General features: G+C 36.2%; 1 protein-coding gene across 1 annotated transcript in view; it reads right to left on the bottom strand.

The window, feature by feature from the left end:
- Positions 1-6,290: 6,290 nt before the first annotated feature.
- Positions 6,291-25,935, bottom strand: part of SATB2 (SATB homeobox 2) — a 199,937-nt gene continuing 180,292 nt past the window's right edge. The window contains exon 10 of the mRNA XM_049773254.1: positions 6,291-6,831. Within this exon, the coding sequence (XP_049629211.1) occupies positions 6,370-6,831 (462 nt within the window). The 3' untranslated portion in view covers positions 6,291-6,369. The remainder of the gene's footprint in view (positions 6,832-25,935) is intronic.

Here is a 25,935-nt window from a genome sequence, read left to right as displayed (position 1 = left end):
TATATATAGAATCTATTATGCTGAGTGAAGTAAGTCTAAGGGAGAGAGAGCCACAAAATAGTCTCACTCATCAATAGACTTTAAGAAAAACAAAAATCATTAATATAATTCCCAGAGATGAGATATCTATATCTATATCTATATATCTATATATCGATATATATATATATAAACCAAAGTTCAGTGCAATGCTATTGGTTATAGTCCAAATCTGGAAGTAATTGAAATATCCAGTAACAGATGAGTCAATAAAGAAACTGAGGTATATGAAACTATTATTTGGCTATATGAAAAAAAATTCAATCTTTTCTTTTGCTACAACTTGGTAGAACTGGAAGATGTCATATAGAGCTAAAGAAGGCAGAGGGAGAAAGAGAAATATTAAATGGTTTTACTCAGTGATATATAAATAGAGCAAGGACAATAGCAGTGTTTGCTGTTAAATTGTAACAACAGAACTAAGGTCATCTAATATGTTCTGCAGGGGTGCAGGTGGGGTGATGAGAAGAAACTAGACTACTGAATGGTCTTTGGTACTTTGGGGGGATGCAGTAAATTTATATAGAAAATGCATAAACATGAACTATTATAAAGTACCAGCTCAATAAATACATATTTTTAAAATTATACAGGAAAAGAAGTTAGTGTGGAGAGGAAGTACTGGGAATAAATGATGGTTTTCACTTAACTTTTATCAATTTAAAATTTGTCTCAATACTTTTTAAATTTTAATTAAAGTCATGTGATTTTCATAGCATTACTGTGCATGGAATTGGTATAATTGATATACAGTTATTGTACTCATACATCACTGTTCCTGTCACTCCAATCTGTCTTTCTATTCCTCTCCTGTGACCTGCCTTTGCTTGATAATCTGAATTGTCTCAAGGCCAGTGGCTTGTTATCTTTTAATATTGTCTGTTCCTGGCTTTGTCTCTATCCCAGAGTGAGATCATCTTGTTTTGATGCTCCTTCTGATATACTTGGCTCAACATGATGCCTTCTAGTTTGTAGTGAACATGGTATTGCAAGATTTTCCCCCTACAGCTGCACAGTATCCCATTGTGTATGTATATGTATGTTTATAGTCCACATTTTTTTAATATTTGGTTTTGGGGCCAGACCTGGAAGTGTTCTACCCTAGTTCTGTTATCAGGGATCTCTTTTGATGTGCTTAGTAGATGATATATGCCAGGGATTAAACACAGGGCAGCTGCAGATAAGGTGAGTGCCTTACTCACTGTACTAGCTCTCTGGTTCTACCATAATTTATTTTTTTCATTCCTTTATTTCTTCTTAGATAATATTATCCATACCATTCTTATTATCTCCGGTGGCAAAGACTATTAGCTGCCTACCTAATAGCTACTCTCTCCTCTCTTGAATTCTTGGAACTGCTAGAAACCTTTACCAATCCTCCTTGCACTTGGGTACCACTTGTAGTTTTGCAGAATGGGCATGCATATTTGTTTCTCCTTTCTTTGCCCAGATCTCCATAGATGAAATGATGATGAGAGCTCAATTATCTTAAACCTTGAGAGAAGTGGGCAGAGAGGAGAAAAACGGAGCTTCAAATTAAGAACAGAAATCCTTCAAAACTCCATGAAACCAGCCTCCTTCAGCACTTTTGGTGTTTTTTTTTTGTTGTTGTTGTTTGTTTTTGTTTTTGGGCCACACCCAGCGATGCTCAGGGGTTACTCCTGGCTGTCTGCTCAGAAATAGCTCCTGGCAGGCACGGGGGACCATATGGGACACCGGGATTTGAACCAACCACCTTTGGTCCTGGATCGGCTGTTTGCAAAGCAAACGCCGCTGTGCTATCTCTCCTTCAGCACTTTTAAGAAGTAGGGAATCTTTCACATTATTTGGGGTTGTTTTTTTTCTCCCTGTGATAGGCACCTAATCATAAAGTATCCACCTACCAACACAATTGCTCGCCATTAATAATTATTTCCTTTTCTATAAGTTATAGTCCCACTTATAAGTTATATATAAGTTATATATAAGATATATATGATATATATAATATATATGTTATAAGTTATAAGTCCCACTTAATATGGAAACTGCAACTGTCTATTTCTGTAAAGTTGTACATACCTTGAGGGATAAGTACAAAGTCTGACATTTTGGTTACGTGAGTTCCTAGAAAATTATCTTGTAGTTATGGTGCTTTAATGCTGCTATTGTTCTTTTGTTTTGGGGCCACACTCAATAGTTCCCAGGATTTACTCTGAGCTCTGTCCTCAAGGATTACTCCAGCTTGGCCAAGGGCCCATATGGGATGCCAGGGATCAAACCTGGGTCAACTGCTTTCAAGGCAAGTGCCCTATCCATTGTGCTATCTCTTTGACCCAACAGTCTGCATTTAATAAATGTTTATTCTCAAATTATATCTTGATTATCTTTTAGGGAAAATATTGAAATCTTTCAACTTTTCACAAAAATAAAATAGCATTAAAGGAAAATAATTCCTCTAAGGAAAAAGATAAAAAAAAAAGTAAGTCTCTGACAGGCTGACTCAGAGCAGCCAGATACTGCCCACAGGGCACTGCAGAGCTGTCTTTCAGCTTAGGTGGGGTAAACAATTTACTAACACAGAACCACCTTCCAGGCAAAAACAAATACGTGTTGGCAAAGCTTCATTCACACTTTTCACTCACCTCTGATAAAGTTATCCCTTAAATACACCTCCAAACAGGAGAAAAGCACTTGTGCTAAAAATCAGGTGACCTCACACTTGCTTTTCTTCTCCACCCTTGTCCCAAACAAAGAATTCATTTCCATTTGCATAATTAGCTTGACTCACCCTGCAAGGAGCCCTGCAAGGAGTCTTTAGAAACCCTCAGCCAGTGCTTTGGGATGGTGAGTCTTTCTGCAAATACCCAGACTGACATTCCAACATCTCTCTGTAAGTCGTGAGCTGTTAATTATTTTTCAAAGAAAAAAGGCAAGTAAAACTAAAGATAGTAAAGAAAAAGTAGATCTATATGTTCAACAAATAAAAAAAAAGAATGAAAAAAAATTTATATAAAAAAATACAGAAACACTTTTTGACTTTTCTATTTGCCAGTTCTAAGCTCGGAACTTCCTCCTTCCCTAAACTTTAGTCCTTTGAGCCATTTTTCCCATTGTAAGCACTTTCTAAAAAATCATTTTCACACATTTCTTAGATACATCAATCCTTCCGGCATTCTTCTATGCACACATTATGGTGCCCCAGTGCTAAATATAAAAGACCTTTTTATGTCCATTAACCATAGACATATGTACTCCAAAAGTTTCCTGACACGCAGTCATTTGTGGGTTTTTAATTATAAACAGAAAATAGTCACTAGAAAAATCAAGAAGGCAGCTCATAAATATATCTTAATACATTTGTATTTGTGTATGACAAAACGGGTGGATTGATGACTCTCATGATTGCCAGATCTGGGATAGGAACATGTAGGCATTTATAAACATACAACAGTGCACATACATTCACCTGCAGATTGAGACCCATGGAGCACATAGGACTCCCTGTCATGGATATCACTGGGACTGGATTTATCCTTACACTTAACAGTGTCTCTCACTGAATAAAACTTAAATGGAAAGGCAGCAATGTCCAAGAAAAAAAACTTGACAAAATCATATTTATTTATTGAATGCATTTTATTTTAACAACCAAAAAATTCTAACAGCCTAACAATGCACATAAGTTAAAAATTAATTATCACTTAGTGATAACAAAGATAGTTTGATTTACATGGAAAAAAGAACATTTACAATATGTTAATCCTTATTCACATTGTTGATACCGCAATAAAACACATTTTTTTTTTCATTTCACCAAAAAAAAGGGTGGGAAATTGTGCTTTGTCAAGAGGCACTACAAGAGAAAGTTTCTTCTTCCAAATAGATATTATATGACAGATATTGAATAAATAGACATATATGCATTGTAATTCGCAAAGATCTGGCAAGACCACAGGCTAAAATGCCCACAGATTCACTTAGGACCACTGCAACCTGGGCAGTGAAATTAAAAAATAAAAGGCAAGACTTAGCATTGAAAAATACCTAATAAATTTTTGGTTGAAGTGTAAAAGATACCAAATGTGGATGCCATCGAGAGATGAACCACCTTGGAAGAGCTTGGCAAAATCAGGTTCTGTGACGTGGACAGAGTGACCTTCAGCAACAGTGTAAGAAGACAATTTGGAAAGAGTAACTCGGAGCTCAGGAAGCGGCACCCATGGACCATCTGATTAAAGCCGCATTGTACTAAAGAGACCCGAAGGCTGGGTCCCAGCTTCACTGCAAACCACCATTCTTTCGCAAAGGTATATAGGACGCTCATGGCAGAATCATTTGTGAAACATCGTTATTGGGGGGGGGGGGAAGTACAGGAAAATGTCCCTTTAAAAACTCCAGAGGTTACCGAGCAGCTAGAATTAGCTTGTATTGCAACATGTCTTCTCCCTGTATATTGTAAGTTCTGAGTTAATATCTACACTTAGAGGTTTTTATTTTTTAAACTCCTACCTTTTATAACTTTCAAATATATAAATAGTATTAACAGTTATATTACAATGCTTGTGTAGTAAACAGAAAATAACTTTCAAAGTGATATTGCATGAGGTCTTTGACAAGGTTGCATGAAAGCACAACTAAAAAGAAAATAAAAAGAATCCAAATGCGTGGACTGTTTGGTGGCCACTTTTGGAGGATGGTTAAAAGATGAGGTCTCCTACTTCTAATTACCTTGAGATAAAGAAGTGGAAATTAATGCAAATGGTGTGTTGCTAGAAAGCCCAGAGAAAGTTTGGAGAACTATAGTATATTGCAGCTTTAATGCACTTTCCACTCAACAGCCAGTGGCCTTAGCTCTGCCTCACAAAATGTTAAGAAAGAGCTATGCAGGTAGGCAGGAAAATGTTTCCTTTTATGACAAGTAGGTGATGCCATCGAAATCGCTTCTCTTGCTTACTCTAATGCCTGAAGCTGCACTGTGATTGCATAACAAGTTCCTGTTTGGGCTGCCACACTGGGAAATGGATGATACTTGGGGCCCGGGGACTAAAGACCTTGAATTCTGTTGGATGAAACATACCCAAAGAAGAGAAGCTCCAAGTGAAACAGACATAAGAAAAGTCTTTGGGGGTAGATAAGAATGGCGATTATTTTAGAGGGAGCCCCTTTAACTGGGCAACAACTTCTTTTCTAACTTAATATTACATTAAACTATCTCCTATTTAAAAAGAAATAAAATAAAAGACCCCACCCCCAATAGCAACAACAAACAACTTTTAAATGAGCAGGCTTATTAGTTTTTAATAGTTGAAGCCACAAGCAGGTAAATAAATTTCACACTAAAACGTGGCTCATACTATGAATTCCACTATGTCCAATATCGAATGTCATTTTATGGAGACTGCACTAAAGGACAAATTTTCTCTGTACTGAATTTCAGTTTCACCTGTTTGGAATTCTAAAGAAAAGCATCTGTTCATTACAGTAATGACAAGTTGAATAACGGAACATATCGAGTCATTTTAACTGTGCATTGTGTCTTGAGAGAAATTTGACTTGCATCATTTTAAGGTGCCCTGATTTTTTTTATTTTACTATCTTCATTCTTTTTCTTTTTTTCCCTTTTCCATTCTTTTCTTTCTTTTTTTGGCAGTGTTGATTTATTGTTAAATACATACCTCAAAAATTACCCATCAAGCTGCCAGATAGGAAGCAATAGAATATTTTTTTAAAATCAGGGACAAAAACAGAAAATAAATAGGAATTCAAAAATAGTCACCCCACCCTGAGAGCAGGCCGCAGTTTATCAAAAAGCCAAAGCGACTCACTGTGAAGTGGTTTTTTTAATACATAAACAAGTCTCTTCTTTAAGAACTCATTTCACAGTCTATTCTTTCAAATTGTAAAGTTCTCTGTCCCATGCAACTTTAATATATATATGTAAATATATAGATATATACATATACATATACACACACACACTTGTAGCTTCCTTCATTTATTTCGTAGGTCTTTTCATCCTGAAACTTGCCTGATGTCTCTTCCATAAGTGCAAAGAGAATGAAGGCAGAGTGTCTGTGATTCTAACTAATAGGATTTGGTCCGTTTTTAAAAGTGTAACACTTTTAATGTCTTTGCCAAGGCAATGTCTGATTCAGAAATACTGAATTTACTCAGTCTACAGGTGTATCCTGTGCAACAAAAAAATGTCAAAAAAAAAAAAAAAAGATGAAACAAAAAAAGAACAAAAAATAAAATAAAATAAAGTCCCCCCACCCCCCAAAATGTATAAAGACACAAAACCAGAAAATCCTTGGACCAATGTATTGCTTTGCCGGGTAGGAGTTCACATTATCTCTGGTCGATTTCAGCAGGGGCCGCCTTGCTCTTCTCGGTGCTCTCCTCCTCGGCCTCCACTTTGTACATCTCCTCCGAGCCTTCCTCACTGTCATTCTCCTCAGACTCGGTCAGCAGCTCCTCATCCTTATACTCGGCCACGTCCACTGCAGAGCCCAGGTGCTCCTTAAGCTTGCCGTGATGCTTGACGTGGTACCGCTGGTTCTGGAAGAACTTGATGATGGTGTGTTTGGGGAGATCCAGCTGAGCCGACAGAGTGTGGATGGCTTCCTGGTCAGGGTACAGGCCCACGTCATGAATAAAACTCTGGAGGATCCCCAGCGCTTCCAGGGAGATCTTTGTGCGTGACCGGGGCTTTTTGGCACAACTGTCTTCTGGTGGAGGAGGTGGGGGAGGCGCTTCTTCCCGAGGCGGGGAGTTTTCCTTGGCTGGCTGTGACGGCTGTCTGTGGAGTACCTGGCAATGGAAATGAAAATCATGAGCCTCTGATTCTCAGCTTTACCCTTCAGAAGCCATCAACCCCCAGAGACATGGGCTTTGTCTCTCCAGCCCTGGAGCATGGCTGTGGGGATTTATAAGTTTGGATCTATAGCAAGTTAAAATGTATTTGTGGAGATTCGAAATTTCACTTACAAAATAAAAGTTCAAGTGCAGACACTTCTACGTACCTGGTTGATCTAAGGTATAGCAAGTATCATGGGTATATGATGCTTATAATATTATATAATATACAATAATAATCAATGCTTGTTTTCAGTCAGGGAATGAAAAACTACTTCAGTGAAGGGCCAAATCTTAAGTATTTCGGCTCTGCAGGGTTACATAGTCAGTCTCCATTGCAATTACTCATAAAAGCAGTCAGAGGTAATATATAACAAAATGCAAGTGATGAGTTCCATATCTAATAAATGACATTTATTATCATCTGCATCTTAATTACTTTTGGAGTGCAATAAAAGGACAGTGGGTAACTGAGTGAAAAACACAATTCTTCATTAAAAAAAGAACAACACTTTACATAATTTAGATCCTTTAGCAATATTTATTTTTTTGTTTTTATTTATTATCATTTGGTGGGTGTTCTGAGGCACCCTGGTGGCACTCAGGGGTTACTCCTGGCTCTGAGCTCAAAAATCGCTCTTAGCAGACTCAGGGAACCATATTATATGCCCGGGATAGAACCTGGGTTGGCTGTGTACAAGGCAAAAGCCCTACCCACTGTGCTATCTCTCTAGCCCCAGCAATATTTTTAATATGAAAACTTTCAACTTAATTTTATGACACAACTTAAAAAACTTCATTGATCCCTAATTTATATTTTTAACAATGTTTTTAATATTAAAACTTCCAACTTGATTTCAAGACAAGACTGCTGAATTAATTTTAAAATATTTTTATATTCATAAAATAATTTTAAACTTAAACCTCTTGCACACACACTAATTTCTGGGGCTTAAATACTTAATGGCAAGATTTTCTAATATAATTAAATGAAGAGTTCTCTTTTACTTCTATTCTTTATGTTCTTAAAAAAAAAAAAGGTCCGGAGAGATAGCACAGCGGCGTTTGCCTTGCAAGCATCCGATTGATCCAGGAACAAAGGTGGTTGGTTCGAGTCCCAGTGTCCCATATGGTCCCCCGTGCCTGCCAGGAGCTATTTCTGAGCAGACAGCCAGGAGTAATCCCTGAGCACTGCCGGGTGTGGCCCAAAAACCAAAAAAAAAAAAAAAAAAAAAAAAAAAAAGTCTAATTTTGAACCAAATTTTGGCCTCTAAGACAGAGCGACTCATTGACAGGCCACTGTTTGCAAACAAAAGTTTTGTGTTCAAGAAACACTCTGCTTGGGGCTGGGGAGATAGCATGGAGGTAGGGCATTTGCCTTGTATGCAGAAGGATGGTGGTTCAAATCCCAGCATCCCATATGGTCCCCCGAGCCTACCAGGAGTGATTTCTGAGCATAGAGCCAGGAGTAACCCCTGAATGATGCTGGGTTTGACCCAAAAACCAAAAAAAAAAGAAGAAAGAAACACTCTGCTTACCCTGAAATGTGGCATATCTAATCAAGAATTCACAAATAGAGACCAGAGCACTAGTACAGCATGGAGGATGTTTGATTATATCAAAATTTGATCCCAGCATCCAATAGGAGCCCCCAAAACCCATCAGAAGTGGTCCCTGAGCACAGAGCCAGGAGTAAGCCCTAAGACCCACCCCCCAAAAATGTGAAATTCCAAAATCTCAAGTCAATTCTAGGCTCTCCTCATTTTTTATTTCTGATCTTTCTAAAATAAGATCAGATAAGCAACCTCAAACCCGATCAATCACACCAATTCTGCGATGCTGCTTCTAAAGATCTAGAAAACTCATGTTGTCCCTCATGCCTGGTACCTCAAGATGCCTAACAGGTGAGGACTGAACTTTTCCCTTCACAACCCATAAACTGTTTCCCTTTGTAGCTCTATCATTTGCCACTCAGTAAGCAGCTTATTATTTTTTTCCCCATTTTGTCTTCTGGTTTTGGAGTCATCCTTAGCAGCACTCAGGGCAGACTCCTGGCCCTCCATTCAAGAAGCCTTTCTGGTAGGCCTCAGGGGAAAACATGTGGTGCTGGGCCTCAAACCAGGGTCAGCTCTTTACAGGCAAACACCCGCCCCATTGTACTATTGTACAATTGTTGTACTACTGCTCCTAATCCTGTGAAACTTATTCTTGATTATAATGACAGCTTTTCATTGTAACAGGATTTACGAGTTTCAATTTGACATGGCAAAGAAAGCAAACTAAAGAGACTGTCGGGGCCAGCGAGGTGGCACAAGAGGTAAGGCACTAGTGCCTTGCAAGCGCTAGCCAAGAAAGGACCACGGTTCAATCCCCGGCGTCCCATATGGTCCCCCCCAAGCCAGGGGCAATTTCTGAGCACTCTGCCAGGAGTAACCCCTGAGCATCAAACGGGTGTAGCCGAAAAACCAAAAAAAAAAAAAAAAGAGAGACTGTCAGAACAACTCCCCTGTTCTCATCACAGGTCCATTTTTGACAGCTCCAAAGAAAAGAGGGCTGGAAGAACATCTGTAACTGCTCGCTCCTCCCAATATAAGCAACAGTATTACAGTAAAGCTATGTCTTGTTAGAAAGTGTTTTGTCAAATATAAAAGCAAAAATTTTACTTTACATAAAGTCAATATCTCACTTCTTCCAATTTTAAGACCAAATAATTACTTTAAAAAATATGCTTCTTAAGCTAGACACGGAAGGGACCACTTATACTAGCAGCCCAGAGGCAAAGGAGGGGAATATGGGATGCATGCTGGGAACAGGGGTGCAGGGAGGACAACACTGGTGGTGGGATTGCCCCTGACTCAATGTTACTATGTACCTAAAATATTACTGTGAAAGATTTGTAATACACTTTTTAAAATATAATTTTAAAATAAAAATTATTTTTAAAAATATGCTTTTTTCACATTCTCTCTCATTTTATTTTATATTCTAATAAGAAACTAAGCATTTTCCAGAGTATAGAGAGAAAACAGTCCAATCACTGCAGAATAAAACCTTTTCATTTGCACTAATTATTCCTACCACATTATCCCTGTACATAGCATTACCAATAAATACCACAACAAATAAAACCCATGAAGCTTCAACCATGACATGATATTAAAGTCAGCAGTTACAAAAAATTGTTTTTGCCATCTATCTCAGTCTGAGGACCATCCTATAAAAACTAATTTCACATAAATATGAAAATAATCATTTTTATATGGAATTTAATCCATTTGAGGACATGAGAAAGTACCTCACTAAGGTACCATAGAGAGAAGAGGAAACATAGGGAGAAGAGGAAAATAATAAATGATAGCAATCAAAACAGGAAACATAGTTAAGTTTTAAAAATGGCTAATCACTGAAAATAAGAATATGTCCTTAATAAAATGACAGTTGATGGCAGGAAAATAATCTAAAATGGCAGAGTCTTATAATAGTGGCACTAATGGACCAGATGTTGACCAATTATAATAACTGTTCTTTAGGATTATCTTCACCACTCTTAACTAAGAGTAAAACTTATTTGGTCTACTGTGGTGAGCTGGCATCACCAGAAAGTCAAAGCTGTGTTACTTTGCCATACTAATTAGAGCCAGTATGAAAAGAAAATCACGTGGTGGGCCAATCCAGCTTCTGTCAGCTTTGATGGGAGGAAGATATTTCCTCAGAAGCCATCATTTGGAAGCCAAAACTTTTTAATAAATGGACTGCTATGTCAACAGGTAAAGATGGGATTTTGGTAGAGAGAGAAGAAACAGTGAGAGAGAAAGAAGGAGGGAGAAAGAGGGAGAGGGAACAAGAGAAGAAGAGAAAGAGAGCGAGAAAGAAAGAGGGAGGGAGAAAGAGGGAGAGGGAACAAGAGAAGAAGAGAAAGAGAGAGCATATCAAATTATGTATGGAATACGTAATGGAAGAATATACACTCAAGCATGAGTACTCCCTATTAGAGCAATTGTGTTAATTGAAAAACAAAAGAGAATGAAGATGCTCCATTTTCTAAATTATGCTTGCCTTTTGTAGTATAAGTCAGCATAATGGTTCCATTTAATTAAATAATTAGATTGGTTCTTTAGGGGCTTTCCATTGTACACTGGTTAGATTTAAAGAGATTTTCCAAAACTAAACTTTGAGGTTATTATAATCTTTCTGCATGATAGGATTTGTTCTCCTTTAATTCAACCAACTGGTCTATTTCATTCCTCCCTTTTCCTTAAAACTTAAATGTTGTGATACATTCATAGAAGAAATCATATATGAAATAAACAGTAACAGCTCTCATTTACTGAATACTTATTCCAAAGAAGCCAGGTGCTCTAAGAACTTTCCATGGACAAAATTATTCCTTCACAGTTTCTTAAGAAGATACCATTTGAATAAAGAATATACCGAAGGGATCTGAGATATAGAACAGTAGGTAGGGTGCTTGCCTTGCACGTGAATAGCAACGTTCAACTACCTAGCACCTCATACAGTTCCTTAAGTTCCTACAGGAGTATTCCCTTAGCAGAGCCAGGAGTTAACCCTAAGCACCACAAACCAAAAAAAGATACACTGAAAAAGATGATCCTCTGGACATGATAAAAATAGTCTACAAATGTACTTTTCCAAGAAATAATGACAGTATCAGTCTCCATCATAGAACTAGAAGAAGTTTCTCAGAAAAATAGCAGTGATAGAAGTGACGTATAAAATGAAACCATCTATGGCGAGCTGTGAAGTACGGCAATATTTATATTAGAAGGCTATTGTTATTTCTGCTATCTTCAAGCAGATTTAAAAAACCAGAAGTTAAAATCCAGACTGGCCAAATGAACAGTTCAAATGTGAACTCATCCCTGAGTTTTTGGTTAAATGACATGGACATGTTTGAGGTATACCTTCCCTTCATCCACAATATATCTGAGATAAAATATTCTCTCAAGTTATCTATCCCCATCATCTTCACACAGTTTCAATGCCCTAATTACTTGAGGTAGATTCAAGTAAAATATGCTGAGTAAGTCTCATGAAGAGAAAAATCTTTCTTTGAGACCCTCAAAGAAACTCTTCAAATGACATAGTGCTTTCTTCTACTGGTGCTTTCTTTATGTACTCTGAACAAAAATAGAGAATTGGCTAGTGCTTCTCAAATAATAATCGTCCTGAAAGTGGAAAATCAACCCATCCTCTAAATATGTCTTAACAGGATCAAGTTATCTGTTTTACTTCCCCACATCAACTCCCTTCTAACATCTTCTTCATTGAACAGGTTTCTAAATTCCCACTTAAATGAAGTCTAGTATTGCTTGGAACTCCTCAAAGATGTTCAACATTCCTTTTAGTTAACAATATATGAATGACTGAGGTAACACACACCTTGCCCTTGGTTTTATTGGTAGGAAATCATTCTCATTATCTAACTCATGTAACAGCTCAGACATATATTTCTGGCTGATAGATTATTATTATTATTATTATTATTATTATTATTATTATTATTATTATTATTATTATTATTATATCCAAGTTTAGAACTTCTTCAGTAAGACACAGTGTGTCATTTCAACTGAAAAGAGCTATCTTGTGCCCTCATGAGTTCACACATCCAGATCATTGCTTTCTGGGATTGACCTTTAATAGAGCACTTTTCCAGACATTTATGAAAAATGGGTCAAGTAAATGAACTTCATTTTCATCAAGTCTAATAGAACTGCTAGAAACAATCATCCTTGTATTTTATACCTATATATTCATGTGTGCATATGTTATAAATAATTTAATTTAATTTATAAACTATTAAATTAGGGGCCAGAGAACTAGTATAGTGGGCAGGGTGCTACCCTGCAAGTAGCCATGAGTTTGATCCCAGTGCCCTATCAAGAGTGAGTCGTGAGCACTGCTGGGTGTAACGAGAAAACAACAAAAATTGTAATCAAATCAATAAAATAAGGAGTTCTGTCTCCAACAACTAAGTGTTGATGCATAAGTTATGGTTAGGATATAAAACAAAGCTAAAAATTGAAAAGGTTTTCTTATTTGAAAATATATCACTGAACTGAAATTGCATGTGCACACATACATTAAATGGTGATGGAGAGAGAAGTTATAAATATTTTCAAAAGAAACATCATCTTCAAAGTATAATGTAAAATTGAATTTACCCAGTGACATGCCAGTCAAAATATAGACATGCCTCTCCACATTCAAAACGGAACATTTTGAAAACACAAGGACAAAATGGTACCATGACAAAAGTTAAGTAGGAAAGATAAAGCAGTTCTTCTTAAATCTCTCAGTGTTCAAATACATCTTGAAGACCTCAATAAAAAGCAGCTGGAAGCCATGTGTAAAATATAATGGCTTCTGCCTGCAGGGAAGGAAGTGAGATCTTGAATGATTAACTTTAGGAAAATATATAATTCACTGTATCATTATGGGGTGAACTGAATTACTTATAATAAGCCAAGACATTGTGGTCTTTTTTATATAGAGAAAATGAGAAATTATTAAGGAGGTGACTATAGAGGGTAGCTGATCTGTGTGGTAAGTTATAACAAAAGGGTCCTAGTAGCTGCAATTACTTCTCTCTCTCTCTCTCTCTCTCTCTCTCTCTCTCTCTCTTTCTCTCTCTCTCTCTCTCTCTCTCTCTCTCTCTCTCTCTCTCTCCCCCTCTCTCTACCTCTCTCCTTTTGCTTCTAAAGGATGATAGGCATCAAGAGGAGATGAACACAAGATGATTTTTGTGTTATTTTTTTATAATAATCATTTTGACTCCTTTAATTTAAACCTCATCTATGACAATAGAATATATATAAGTTGACTCAGAAAGGAAGGCATTTCTAATAAAAATACCAATGAAATATATTTAACAATCAAGCACAAATTTGTGAAACTTCTTGTGTGTTACTTAGAATTTTCTCTTCAAAAATGAATTAATAAATGCTGGTTTTGGGGCCGGGCGGTGGCGCTGGAGGTAAGGTGCCTGCCTTGCCTGCGCTAGCCTAGGACGGACCGAGGTTCGATCCCCCGGCATCCCATATGGTCCCCCAAGAAGCCAGGAGCAACTTCTGAGCGCATAGCCAGGAGTAACCCCTGAGCGTCACAGGGTGTGGCCCAAAAACCAAAAAAAAAAAAAATGAAATAAAATAAATGCTGGTTTTAAAACACACTATACACAAAATATCTTTTATAGTATCTGAAATATCCTCTATAATATCTGAAATATTTGTCGATTTCAACAATTTAGCCCTAATATTACCTCTTTATAATTAAGTTTTCAAAAACCATTTCCTGTGTTTAAAAACATTCCAGAGCAATGCATAATACCAAAGATGACATGGCATTGAGTTGTTAGCAGTAGCTCTGTGGTTGCAAAATTCTGGTCTAGCATTCAGTCCTGTCCCTACTCCCAAGTATTTGTCCTGTGACTCTGAGAAGTTGTCATTATCTGAGCACAATGATACAATCAGTACAATCTTCCATCAAGGTTCCTGAGAATAAAGTGAGAGATAGACCAGCTAAATTGTTAGTTCTTATCATACATAGGTGAGATTTCCTCTGTAATGGGTATTCTAAAACATGAGAAGAGGATCTCAGATTGGTATTATATTATACAGTAATTTTCCAGTGTATTCTAGAACCAATTAGTAACAAGCCCTGAGGTTGTCGATTCTTTTCATGTTTGAGATCTGAAGTTCTTGGATATATGCATCTACTAGTAAGTGTTTTATTGAATGTATTCACACTGCCATTTATCTGTTTCTTCACTCAATACTCAGCACACTGGCATTGCCTCTTGCAAGATAACATTTTCTACATGTATAGTTGGGGTTCCTTAGAGTAAAACATAGTTATCAATGGTTTATTTAAAACATGAAACCATGGAAGAAACCTGATACCTTGCCAACAAGTCCGTGACATCGAAACTACTTTCATGGCAAAACCAAGGCTTTTTTTTTTTTTCTTCAGCCATTTGGCCCATGCTGAAATGTGCCCTGCTGGCACTGACGCAATTGTGGATGGGTTACGTTAACTTCAGGTCCCTCAGCAAAAGGCAAAGCAGGGTAACCAAAACATACTATTACTTGCATCTGTCACTGCCGCATGTGCACAGTAAAAATGCCACTTTTGTTTTAGGAAGTCTTGGATAAAGGAATATCATGTTATGTGCTGAATATCAGCCCTTGAGTATATGGTTCTATAATATTCTCGGTGAGGACATGGGAAGCATTCAGAAAGCACTTACTTCTTGCAGAAGTAATGTCAGAATGTCAGAAGAAAGAGTACTTGAGTGACTAAGTTTCAGTCTGAGCTAACTACCTTTTCCATGAAATATGATTGTTTTTAATCATATTTTTAATTACATTAAAGAAATAACTAGCAGATAAACTATGGTGCATTGGCAGAGATTTTCTTGAAGATAAAATGAACTTGTCACATCAAGGAAAATATCTGACAGTATTTGTTGACAGTGGTCAAACATGAGCTTCCAAGTAAAACTTAGAATTTTGGAAAATTTGCATCTGTCTCTACAAACTTCACAGCTCCCAATATTTACAAGTTTTCTTGATCTTCTTGGTGATTTAAACATTTTAAAATATGACATAAAAGAAAATGTATTGGCATCTGAAAAACCCAAATAACTCAAAATATCAATATTTTCTAACTGAGCAGTGGAAGATATTACACCATCAAAAATAAATAAAATATTCATTTAAAATCAAGGCTATAAAATGAGCTATTCTGTATCAGAATATATAAACAATAAAAGTTCATCTATAAGATCTTAGACTTTACTTTGCTACTAACATTTGAGAAACTTTGTATGATTTTGTTATCAAGGTGAAATTAGTTAGAATGGTCATTACAATAATCTTAACGTTTCTAATTATTTCTGCATCTTGATTTTCTTCATTTACCTAAATCCAAACCACATATTATTGGACAGAATGCAGAAGTTATATGTATCCAGGTGTCTTCCATTAAGTCAGACATTTCCAATATTTGCAAAAAAAAATTCTAAGGTAAATATTTTGTTGTGGAAATGCAATTCTTTTTTATAAGTCACATTATTTTTATATGACTGTAGATTATAATTTAATTAATAGGCACTTAAATGTCTTTTATAATTAAATTTATGACATGTTATCTAAATATTAATACATATAACATTAGAATCCTCTATAATAAGAATGAAAGAGGACACTGACACCAGAAAGTTTGAAACTGAGGTACTTGAAACATACACAGCAACAGTCCTGTATTCCATCTAATGAAAATCAATCAATGTACCATATGATTATGGACTCTACCATTAAAAAAATCCTGACTTAAGCCAATGCACCTCTAAAAAAGGCCTTACAGAATGAGATAGGAGAAATTATGTATATATAAGTTAGAATTTTCTTCTTGACTTATTGAGGGTATTTTCACGGGGAAAGCATATCTTTCTAGATATACAACTATGTAGACTTCTGACTTCAAATGATGTTATCTGAGTTGGCTTTTATGGTTGTAATTTCACATCCTAACATTACAAGATTTATTAAAACCCATGGTTTCGTTTTGTTGGCTTCCTTTTTAATAGTATCCTAAGGTCAAAATGCAGGAAATCTGTTATTAAAAAAAAAGTATCCATGAAGTGATGACAAATTGCAGACTACAGGTGTTAGATTACATTTTGACTCCAGGCAGGTTTAATATAAGTTAGTCTCCTGTACAATTGCTCTTAGCTCATACAGCTGTAGAAGGGGGATTTAGATGAGGGAAAAAAAGCAAAAGGGAATAAGAAAAAAAAAAAAAAAGACTGGATCTCAATAAAGAAGATGATGTCGAGAGAAATCAATACCAACAAGCAAAATGGTAGGAAGTCTGACATGGAAATATGTGTTCAATTTCATCCAGACTTAGTCTGAATTTCCTTTAATATTGTAACCAAGATGGTATTGGAACATCATGTATGTTTTTAATGCAGTTTAATAATTGTTTCTTAAAATAAACACTTTGGTCAAAGCTAAAAGCACTGTGACACAATTATCTGTTAAAATAAACTTGGGGATTGGAGGAAGTCTAATTCTTAAAACAGCCTTTGGCTTATATCATTTCCTCTTTGGTAACAAATTGAGAACAAATATACCAACGTTGGTATGGCATATGGATAAAAATAAAATGTGTTGCAGCCATTAATATGAATATTGGGGATGGCCTGCAAACATTGAAAAAGTGATTTTTCAATCTAATGGGATGAGGGACATATAATAAATTTAGCTGAATCAAAGTAAGTTACTAAATCTCAATCAAGTAAGAACTCCATCACACAAAAACAACCCATGCCTTCTCAGAACTTCAGAGATAAAATTTGAACATACACTGAACCTAATACCAACTGCATATTTTCTTTCCTTAGCAAGTTAGAGGATCTTTGAGAACCTAACATGACCAAACCCATTTCTACACATCTGACACACACAGTCATGGAGAGGTTTTAGAATAAGCAGATTCGTTTTTATTTTCATATATTACAATAAAACTTTATATTTTAAACTGTGGTATTATGGCTTACAGTAGCATTAATTCATATGTTTTAAGCATATAACTGTCACCGTAGACATCTGCTTTCATGTTTTCTTAAAACCCAAATGTCACTTACAAACTCACAAAATATCTTTCAAAGATTTTATTTGAGGTACAGTGTTTCTTTTATGTGTGGTGAGCCATTCTTGAGTTTTTGTTTCGACAGTGGGGCTCCCACATGGTGCTTAAGGGGGTCAGGGAATGGGTAGCATGGAATGAGGGGATCCTCATAGACAATATTCAGGATGGCTGTGTAGGTCTGAAGGTTCCATCAGAGGCTCAGCAATATGCTGTGGCTCAGGCCCAAAGGAGCTGGGAACATACTCAGAGACTACCACACCCCATCCAGTAAGACTCAAAACTCTTGTAATGGTGTGGATTTAATCTGACATCTCATAACACACTCCAAGCCTTTGGGCTATTTATATAGCTCCTAAAAAGTCTTCAAAGATTCTCTATCTATACTAAAATAAAATAACTAAAGAGCAATGTGGACATATAAGAGGGGTAAATTCATGTAGCCAGTTGTGAAGTGTGTCACAAAGATTTAGATGATTTTAAAGATTAAATAAAGAAACATTAGAGATAGAATATACACTTATAAACAAGTACTTATAAACCCCACAGACAAAAATGATTTTTTAAAACATACTTGGAAAAAATAATTTTGACACACAAAAATATAGAATAAAGAACTAAGCATAAATTAAATTCAGGTATTTGGGGTTGGAGTGATAGGTTAAGGCATATGCCTTGCACATGGTCAATCAGGGTTCGAACTCCAGTGCCCTTCATGGTTTCACCAAGACACAGCAGGAGTGATCCCTGGACACAGAGCCAGAGTAAGCCTTGAGCAGAATTGGGTGTATCTTCCAAAGAAACAAAACACAACCACAAATGACAGGCAGGCAATACAATTATGCAAGCTTTATCCCTCCTGTTTTGCATACACATTAAATGATATGATGTGGTGGTTATATGTTAAGTTTCTATAATCATGAAAATCCTACCAGAAATCTTATCAGAATATTTTCAGGACACATTGCCTAATTTTTTTGGAATTCATTTCTTACAAACAGCAAATTAATCTTACAATGCTTCTGAGTAGTGCTACACTGATCCTTCAGAGGAGAAAATGTACAGGCAAGATTGTTCTCTGACCTCCCAGTCACAAACCCTGGAGTCTAGTATGTAACAAACATACTCTCACTGCTGTGTAACTATAAATGGAGAAAAAAAAACATATACACACAAATATGCTTTGCTTAAATTTAAATTTTGGATGCAAATTCATTTTGGTGTGAATAAAATTCTTCCAATTAAAATACCAAAATAACACCATGACAAATGACAAGAGGACACTATTCAGTGTTTCAAGTCTAGGGTTAAAAGTGAAGACAACAGGAAATTGGGAAAAACTAACTAGAATACATTATGGAGAAGTTCCTTTCTCAAATGCTAATGTGTGAGTTATAATACAAGTTTTACTTTTTTCTATCTTTGTGTACCATTTTTAAAAAGCACATGTATATTAGATTTTGTCAAAAAAATTTTAGTACCAAAAAAAAAGTCTGATAAAACTCATCCAAGATTCAGTTTTAGATAAGTCCCCATAACTGTGATGGCAGAAATGACACTGCAGTTATATGCTACATTCCAGTTCCTTACAGAAGAAGTTTCAAATGATGCAAGAATAAAGAGTGTTTAGATTAGATTTTTTAATAGAAGAGGAGGAAAAAGAAGATAATCCAATGTGTTTGAGTCTTCACATAAGGGTTTTGATATTCCCATCATAGGTCACGTTTTCTGTGTAACTTTTACATTTAGGGCACTCAGAAGTAAGAATAATCTGACAGCTATGGTTAGTGAAAATATTAGATGTTCAACATTAAAATACTACCTCAGCATATTTTTTGCTCTCTGGATGTAACCACTTAATAACAGGACTTGAGAAAACTGCACTATGTGAATCAAACACATAAAAGTACAAATATTCCTTTTATAGAAAGCAAATCTTAGGCCTTGCATCAACTGCTCTGGTAAAAGACAAAATATCTAGCATTACCACACCACTGACATTATGGTTTATTATACCCTAAGTCCAAACTGGGTAAACAAAGTCAGTGATCAAAGAGGAGTTCCCTCCTCTAACTGTGAGGTAGGAACCATTGATCTCTTGGGAGTGGCAAAAAATAGATTCCTTGTGGCTGAACATAAAAAGGTGTCAAGTAAGAACTTATCATATAACCTGTAGTTTTCAACTGCATTTAACTGCATCAGACACAGGCTTCCTTGGCTTTATTTTTTTTTTTTTTGAGAGAGAGAGAAAAAGATGTTGTAAACTTAAAGGGTGTGAGGCTTTTCCCAAGGTTAGATCTAGGTATTTGTTTAAATTGTACACCATTGTTAATGTATACTGTTTTTCCATCATCCCTATTAATTAGTGATCTGACCAACTGGAAGCAGGTATGGTGTTTTTCTCTAACTTCTGTGGTTAAAAAATAAAAAAAGACCAGTGAGAGATAGTAAAGCATTGAAGTCCTCTGACTTTGATCATGGCTTTCTAAAGCAAGTTTCCTGCTGTTAGTATATTGAAGTTGGTCATTGGGATTCCAGTTCCTAACTCCATGGGAGCATAACTGTACTGAAGATTTCTTTTTCCCATCAGAAAGGTTCTCCAGGCTAAAAATGAAACATTATAGTCCCATCAGGCCAGTATATAGCATCCTTCCTTGCCTAGAGTCAGAAAGCAAGGCCAATACTGTATCCAGCCCCTATGGTCTTGGCTTTCTGAGCATATTTGCTTATCCTGTGCAGGTCATCCTCAAAAACTAGAATTGTCAAACCATACTTTCATATGTGATTTTGCTTGAGGGTGGATTTAATTTAATAGCTGAAAGCTGAGCACAAAACAAACATCCTTACAAATCCATTAACAGGATAATCATTAAGGGTCCTGACTTGTACTCCAAGATTACCTCTACCAAGCTGCCCTAGCAAGGGTCTAAGATTCCCTGTCCTGTATCCCTGTCCTTGCAGCCATCCATCTGATGCCTTCTTCTTACTGCTCACTATTCCTTTTAAAAATTCTTGGATTAATGACTTTTCCTCTCTCCATATGTATCCTCACTGCTGTCATTCAGATCATTGGAAGAGGTATCAGTTGCCGGGACTTTCTCCCTATAGTACTTAAAAAGACTTCAGTGACTTGGAGGTGCTTTCTCTGTAACTTTTGCCCAGTCCTATCTTTGTGCTTCATATTTGGTCTTCAGGCTGTGCTCAAATAATGCAAGATAGAACCATGCCTCTTATGGTTTCTGGGCACTTGGACCTCAGTGTCTTTTCCTCTACTGTTCATTTCACTTAGAACCTTCCTCTAGTGAAGAAATCTGAGCAGCACAACATCCTGATAGCCTATTGACTCCTACATCAAGGTTCAAGGCATATCTTCCCTCTTTGATGCAACCTTTTCTGAAGTACTATATTATCATCATTACAGGACTCTGTTGCATATATGCCCCTCCACACACCTATCAGCTAATAGATAGAAATTCTGTGTCAGACACATGCACATAACTTAGCAAACAAAGTCAGGCAACTTCAATGAAATAGTGGAAAATGGCAAAAATATTTCTGCTAATAGCAATGTTATACAGAATAACCAAGTATAACATTTATTTTTAAACATTGTTTAAGTAATGTTTAAACATGTTTAAGTTTAAAACATGTATAAGGATTCTAAGTGAAAATGGGTGTGGCAAACACTTGTTAAACTTGTTAAAAATGCCTATATGGAAAAGAACTGAATTATAATAATTTTAGTCACTTCTTATATTCATATATATAAGGTGTATATATATATATATACACACACACCTTGCAAAGGCTCACAATATCATACAAATGCTCAGGCGGTTCTTCACTCCTCCCAATTGACTTCACTGGAATTGACTAACATTCAGAGATATAAATTTTAAGGTGTTCCTTTCACCAAGGGTAAAAACTAACATACTCATGGATTTGTTTCACTATCCTACACCTTCTGCCCAGATCTATAGAAATATTTCTCCTATCAACAGATGTCCAAAGACCTATAGAAGTTTCTATGATATGAAAAGCTGTTGGAAGCAAAACAGAAAAACAGCCTCAGTGAGTGCATTCATGTAACATAAAAACAGGGAAGTTTTAAAAAGCATTTACTGGGACAGTGCTGGAAAGAAATTGCAAGGAATAAAGTATCTGCCTTGCATGCAGCTGGTCCAAGTTTGAAGTCCTAGTACCACATTTATGCCCCCACCCCAAGAGGTATGCCTATGGACAGAGCCAGAAAGAGTCCCTGAGTACAGGTGTGTGTGTGTGTGTGTGTGTGACAGAGTGTGTCCCAAGCACCTCTAATAAAATAAAACAATAAAAACTTGAGACAGGAATGATTCTCAATTGAAATGACAATTGAAAAGCATTAGAGAGCTTTTAGAAAACAAATAGTCAAGACTGAAATGATTATCCTTGAAGGAGAATGAATGGTGTTGACACAGTGTAAAGAACCAACACAAGAAGGAAGAAACAAAATTGGTTAAAGGAATAAGCTTCGGGGCCTACTTTGATTCAAGCTCAATCATCCCGCCAATACATTCAAAACTAGGAAGGCAGATTGTCAAGTCAGGTCCAGAACTTGTGTTTTATTGTTGTTTGCTTACTCAAAAAGCTTATTTGGATCTTATCCAAATTTGTTTTTAAAAATATTCCACCAAAACTAAATAAACTGTGGATATACAGAAAATCTCAAAATTAAATATAAAATGCTCTACATATATTTAAAGAGGCCAAAAGTATTTTCATGTTGAAGCATGTTCTTTTCAGGTTGTTTCAAGGAGCGATGCTTTGAATGTATTATATAATTCCCACTACTGAGAGGATCATTTTTAGTTTTGACAGGGTCTCTGTTGGAATCATAATTCCAGACTGAGCAAAAAATTCTATCAAAACTCTATTATCATATTAAAATACTTGATCATGTGTTCCCTCAAGATTCCCAACTTTCTATTTCTGAGAAAAGAACAGATTTAATGAGATATTTTCAAAGTAAAGCTTGTAAGGGAATATTTGTAGAAAAAAAAAAGCACTGCCAAAAAGACAATTCACTTGGTAGACACAAAAAGGCAAAAAATTTACCACATATACTGGAGCGATGGATATTGAATAGTCATCTCTGAATAAATTCTACAAATCAATATGGTCCTTTTGATCAGAGCTCAAGATGGTATTGCCTAAAGAAAATCTCTAAGGTCAAACTGCAATTAACTGAAAGGCTTTGATTGAGAAGCCTATTGACTGTTTTCATATCAGACAGCTTCCTGGTTATTACAGTTCATGGACTAAGTAGGTGCCAAAACATTAAACTGTCAATAATCTATTAATATCGAATGGTTGCACTCACTCCCCTTGAATCCACAGTCAAAGGTTCCAAGCCAAGTAGCTGCTCAGAACCAATGGAAAAGTTCTTACTCTGATATGGAAACCACCTTTAGTACCTCCCAGCTTTGATGTTTAGGAGTGTTGATGGAGTATAAGAAAAACAGGCAGATGATGAATGCAAACTGACGAGTTCAACTAACATTTGTTTATTTATTTTTAATAAAGTTACTAAAGAGATGGGAACATGCCTTGGATTCCGACTTTCTTTCTAAGCCATATTTAACAGTTTCTAAATTGAATGTAATAAACACTTTACAAAGAGAAATGAGGAGTTATTTAAAGTCAGGCTCATAGGTCCCTGCCACTCAGCATCTGGAAAGCAGTTATACATGGGGAAGGGGGCCTTTTTAATGAACTTAATAGAGAAAAGCACTTTAATTAAATGCTGTCAAAGTGGATTGTATTAATGACTGTACACAGAGGAATTTGAAGCCAGCCAAGTTTATTTACTAAATCGAAATGGAGCTTTCGAAGCCTCCAAGTATTTATGTTTCTGCAGTTGCAGTACATCTCGAAGATGGTGATGGTGCCAAGTAAAACCATTGAGTTATTAGGGATGATTATCTTTATTGTATATTATTCAAGTTTCAAAGGCCCTATGGGAATTCATTTCATTTCCCAAATGAAATACATTTGATGAGAAAGAGTTAAAGGTAAGCTTCATCTTAAGATTTTTTTTTTTGTCAGAACCTGGAATATTTTCTGCAGATAAGTCAATTTTTCAGTTACAGCCTAAATTTACTCCACTAGAAAGTAGTAGCAAAGAAACAGGTGACAGTATTTCTTCTATATGTTTTCTTTACTGATTTTTTTTCTTTTTTGGGCCACACCTGGTGGTACTCAGGGGTAAAGTTTTCTCTGATTTTTTGCCCAAAAATTTTGCCACTAAATATAAATCATTCTATTACACACAACAATAAGCTGAAAAATGACCAAAGCTCCTAAATATCTCCATGAAAATTGAGTTGCCATAACTTTCTTAATCAGAAACATGAGTAAGCACCGACTTCTACAAAGGAAAAGCTATCAAATGTTTGATAGCTTTGGGGCAATTAGGAAAGAAAGAGGGTCTTCCTCAATATATTCTACTTGAGGCCAACCACAGAACAAACCTATTATTAATGATAATGCTTCAAAAATAAACAAAGAAAACTTGATATTTAATGCAGAAAAGCTGTACCAAAAATGGAAAAGTTGGGCTGGCTGGAAAATACTATGTGTGTGTCAAAATGATTTTCTCTACCATTTGTGAAAATGTAATTATCCATGATATGCTATTATCCACAATATGGTACAAGAGCAAGGGATTTCAGGTAAATCCATAGGACGCTGAGGATTTGTTTTTGGTCTCAAAGCCCTGACACAACCATGTCTGTAAGATCACAGACCACTGCCATGATTTACCACATCCTTCTTGTAGTTATATATACACTAGTTCAATCTGTCTTTAGATTTTTTAATTCAAAACATGAGGAAGGGGGAGGAAGGAAACAAGAGGGTAGGAGAGGGAAAAAAACAACCACCACTACTAACCCAGCACCTATTTCCTGTTAAGGACAGAGAAATAATCAAAAAACAAAGACTTATTACTTTCTAAATAAATAATCAAAATTTTTAATCCTTTCCCTCCCCCCAACCCAAGCTATTTATTAATATCATATGTCTGATCTGTGTATTTGTAGTTCTGGAACTTATAAGCGACTCTGCTTTCTCCATCTGTGCCAAGATGTCTCAGACTACTCTTTGAAATGCTGCAAACGCAGATGAATGTGACATAAAATAGGAACTGATTACATACACATTCTATATGTGAGTAATGGCAACACAGAACACAGATGACAGTACATGTTCATACAGAGGACTGGACAATTCTGTTGCACATATGCAAATATATAAAGATCATACAAACACGACATGCCATCTCCAAGTACCACTATTCTGAGCTCATTTTGGAGGGCTGAGGAGAAAGCTCACAGGCTGGAAAACATGCTTTGCTTGGCTCGAAGAAGTCCTGGGCTTTGACCCCCAACACTGCATGGTCTCCCAAGCACTAAAAGAAACAGCTTCCAAATACAAGTGGGGAGGAGCTTCCAAGCACTGCCAGGTATTACCCCCGAATTCAATCAATTCAGTAGTTAATAGGCTCATTTCTTTCAAATATAGTAACAAGTAGACTCCCTGGTTCAACAATAGTTTAACAAGAAGGTATATCAAAGAGTCACCAACTGGTAAACATACCAATGCATTTGATCTAGCTTGTTTTGTACACCGAATTATCAATGTGCTTCTCTCTCTCTCCCTCTCCCTCCTCCCCCCCCCCAATGCAAAAGAATGACTGTGCAAAGAAACATTGGTGATCTATTTTAGATCTATCTCTTTGGGGGATTTTGGAAGACATGAAGCATGAATTCAAACAAGGATTTTCTTTCAAAAGCAAACCCTTACACTGCTGATGGGTATGGTTTGGAATATGACAGGGTGAAATCACAATTAAAATACTGTAAACTACAGTACCTCAACAAGAGATGATAATTTCACAATTTTGAAAATAAAAATAACCAAAAATAAAACCTTATATTACACCTATATAGAAATTTGGTATTTATTTACCATAATCCCCTTGCCATTTTTCTATTACCTCACTTTTGTCTGAGTTTACCTTCCTTAGGAATTATCAAAGAACAACTATGCAAATAAAAAATCTATTTTAAATATTGTTTGCAAGTAGTTATTAACTTATGCAGTATACACTCAAATCAGCAACATTTAAGGAAAAAGAAAGGGGTTGGAGCAATAGCAGAGAGGGTAGGGCATTGCCTTGCATGCAGCCGACCAACCTGGGTTCAATCCCTGGCATCCCATATAGTCCCACAAGTGATTTCTGAGCACAAAGCCAGAAGTAACCCTTGAGATAAACTGGGTGTGGCCCCACGGTCCAAAACAAACAAACAAATAAAGGTAAAAAGAAATAAGAAAATGTCTCCACAA

The sequence above is a fragment of the Suncus etruscus genome, chromosome 5 (genome assembly GCF_024139225.1).
Source record: "Suncus etruscus isolate mSunEtr1 chromosome 5, mSunEtr1.pri.cur, whole genome shotgun sequence".
Classification (NCBI taxonomy): Eukaryota; Metazoa; Chordata; class Mammalia; order Eulipotyphla; family Soricidae; genus Suncus; species Suncus etruscus.
The sequence above is the reverse complement of the archived record's forward strand: the minus strand, read 5'-3'. Positions and strand labels throughout refer to the sequence as shown.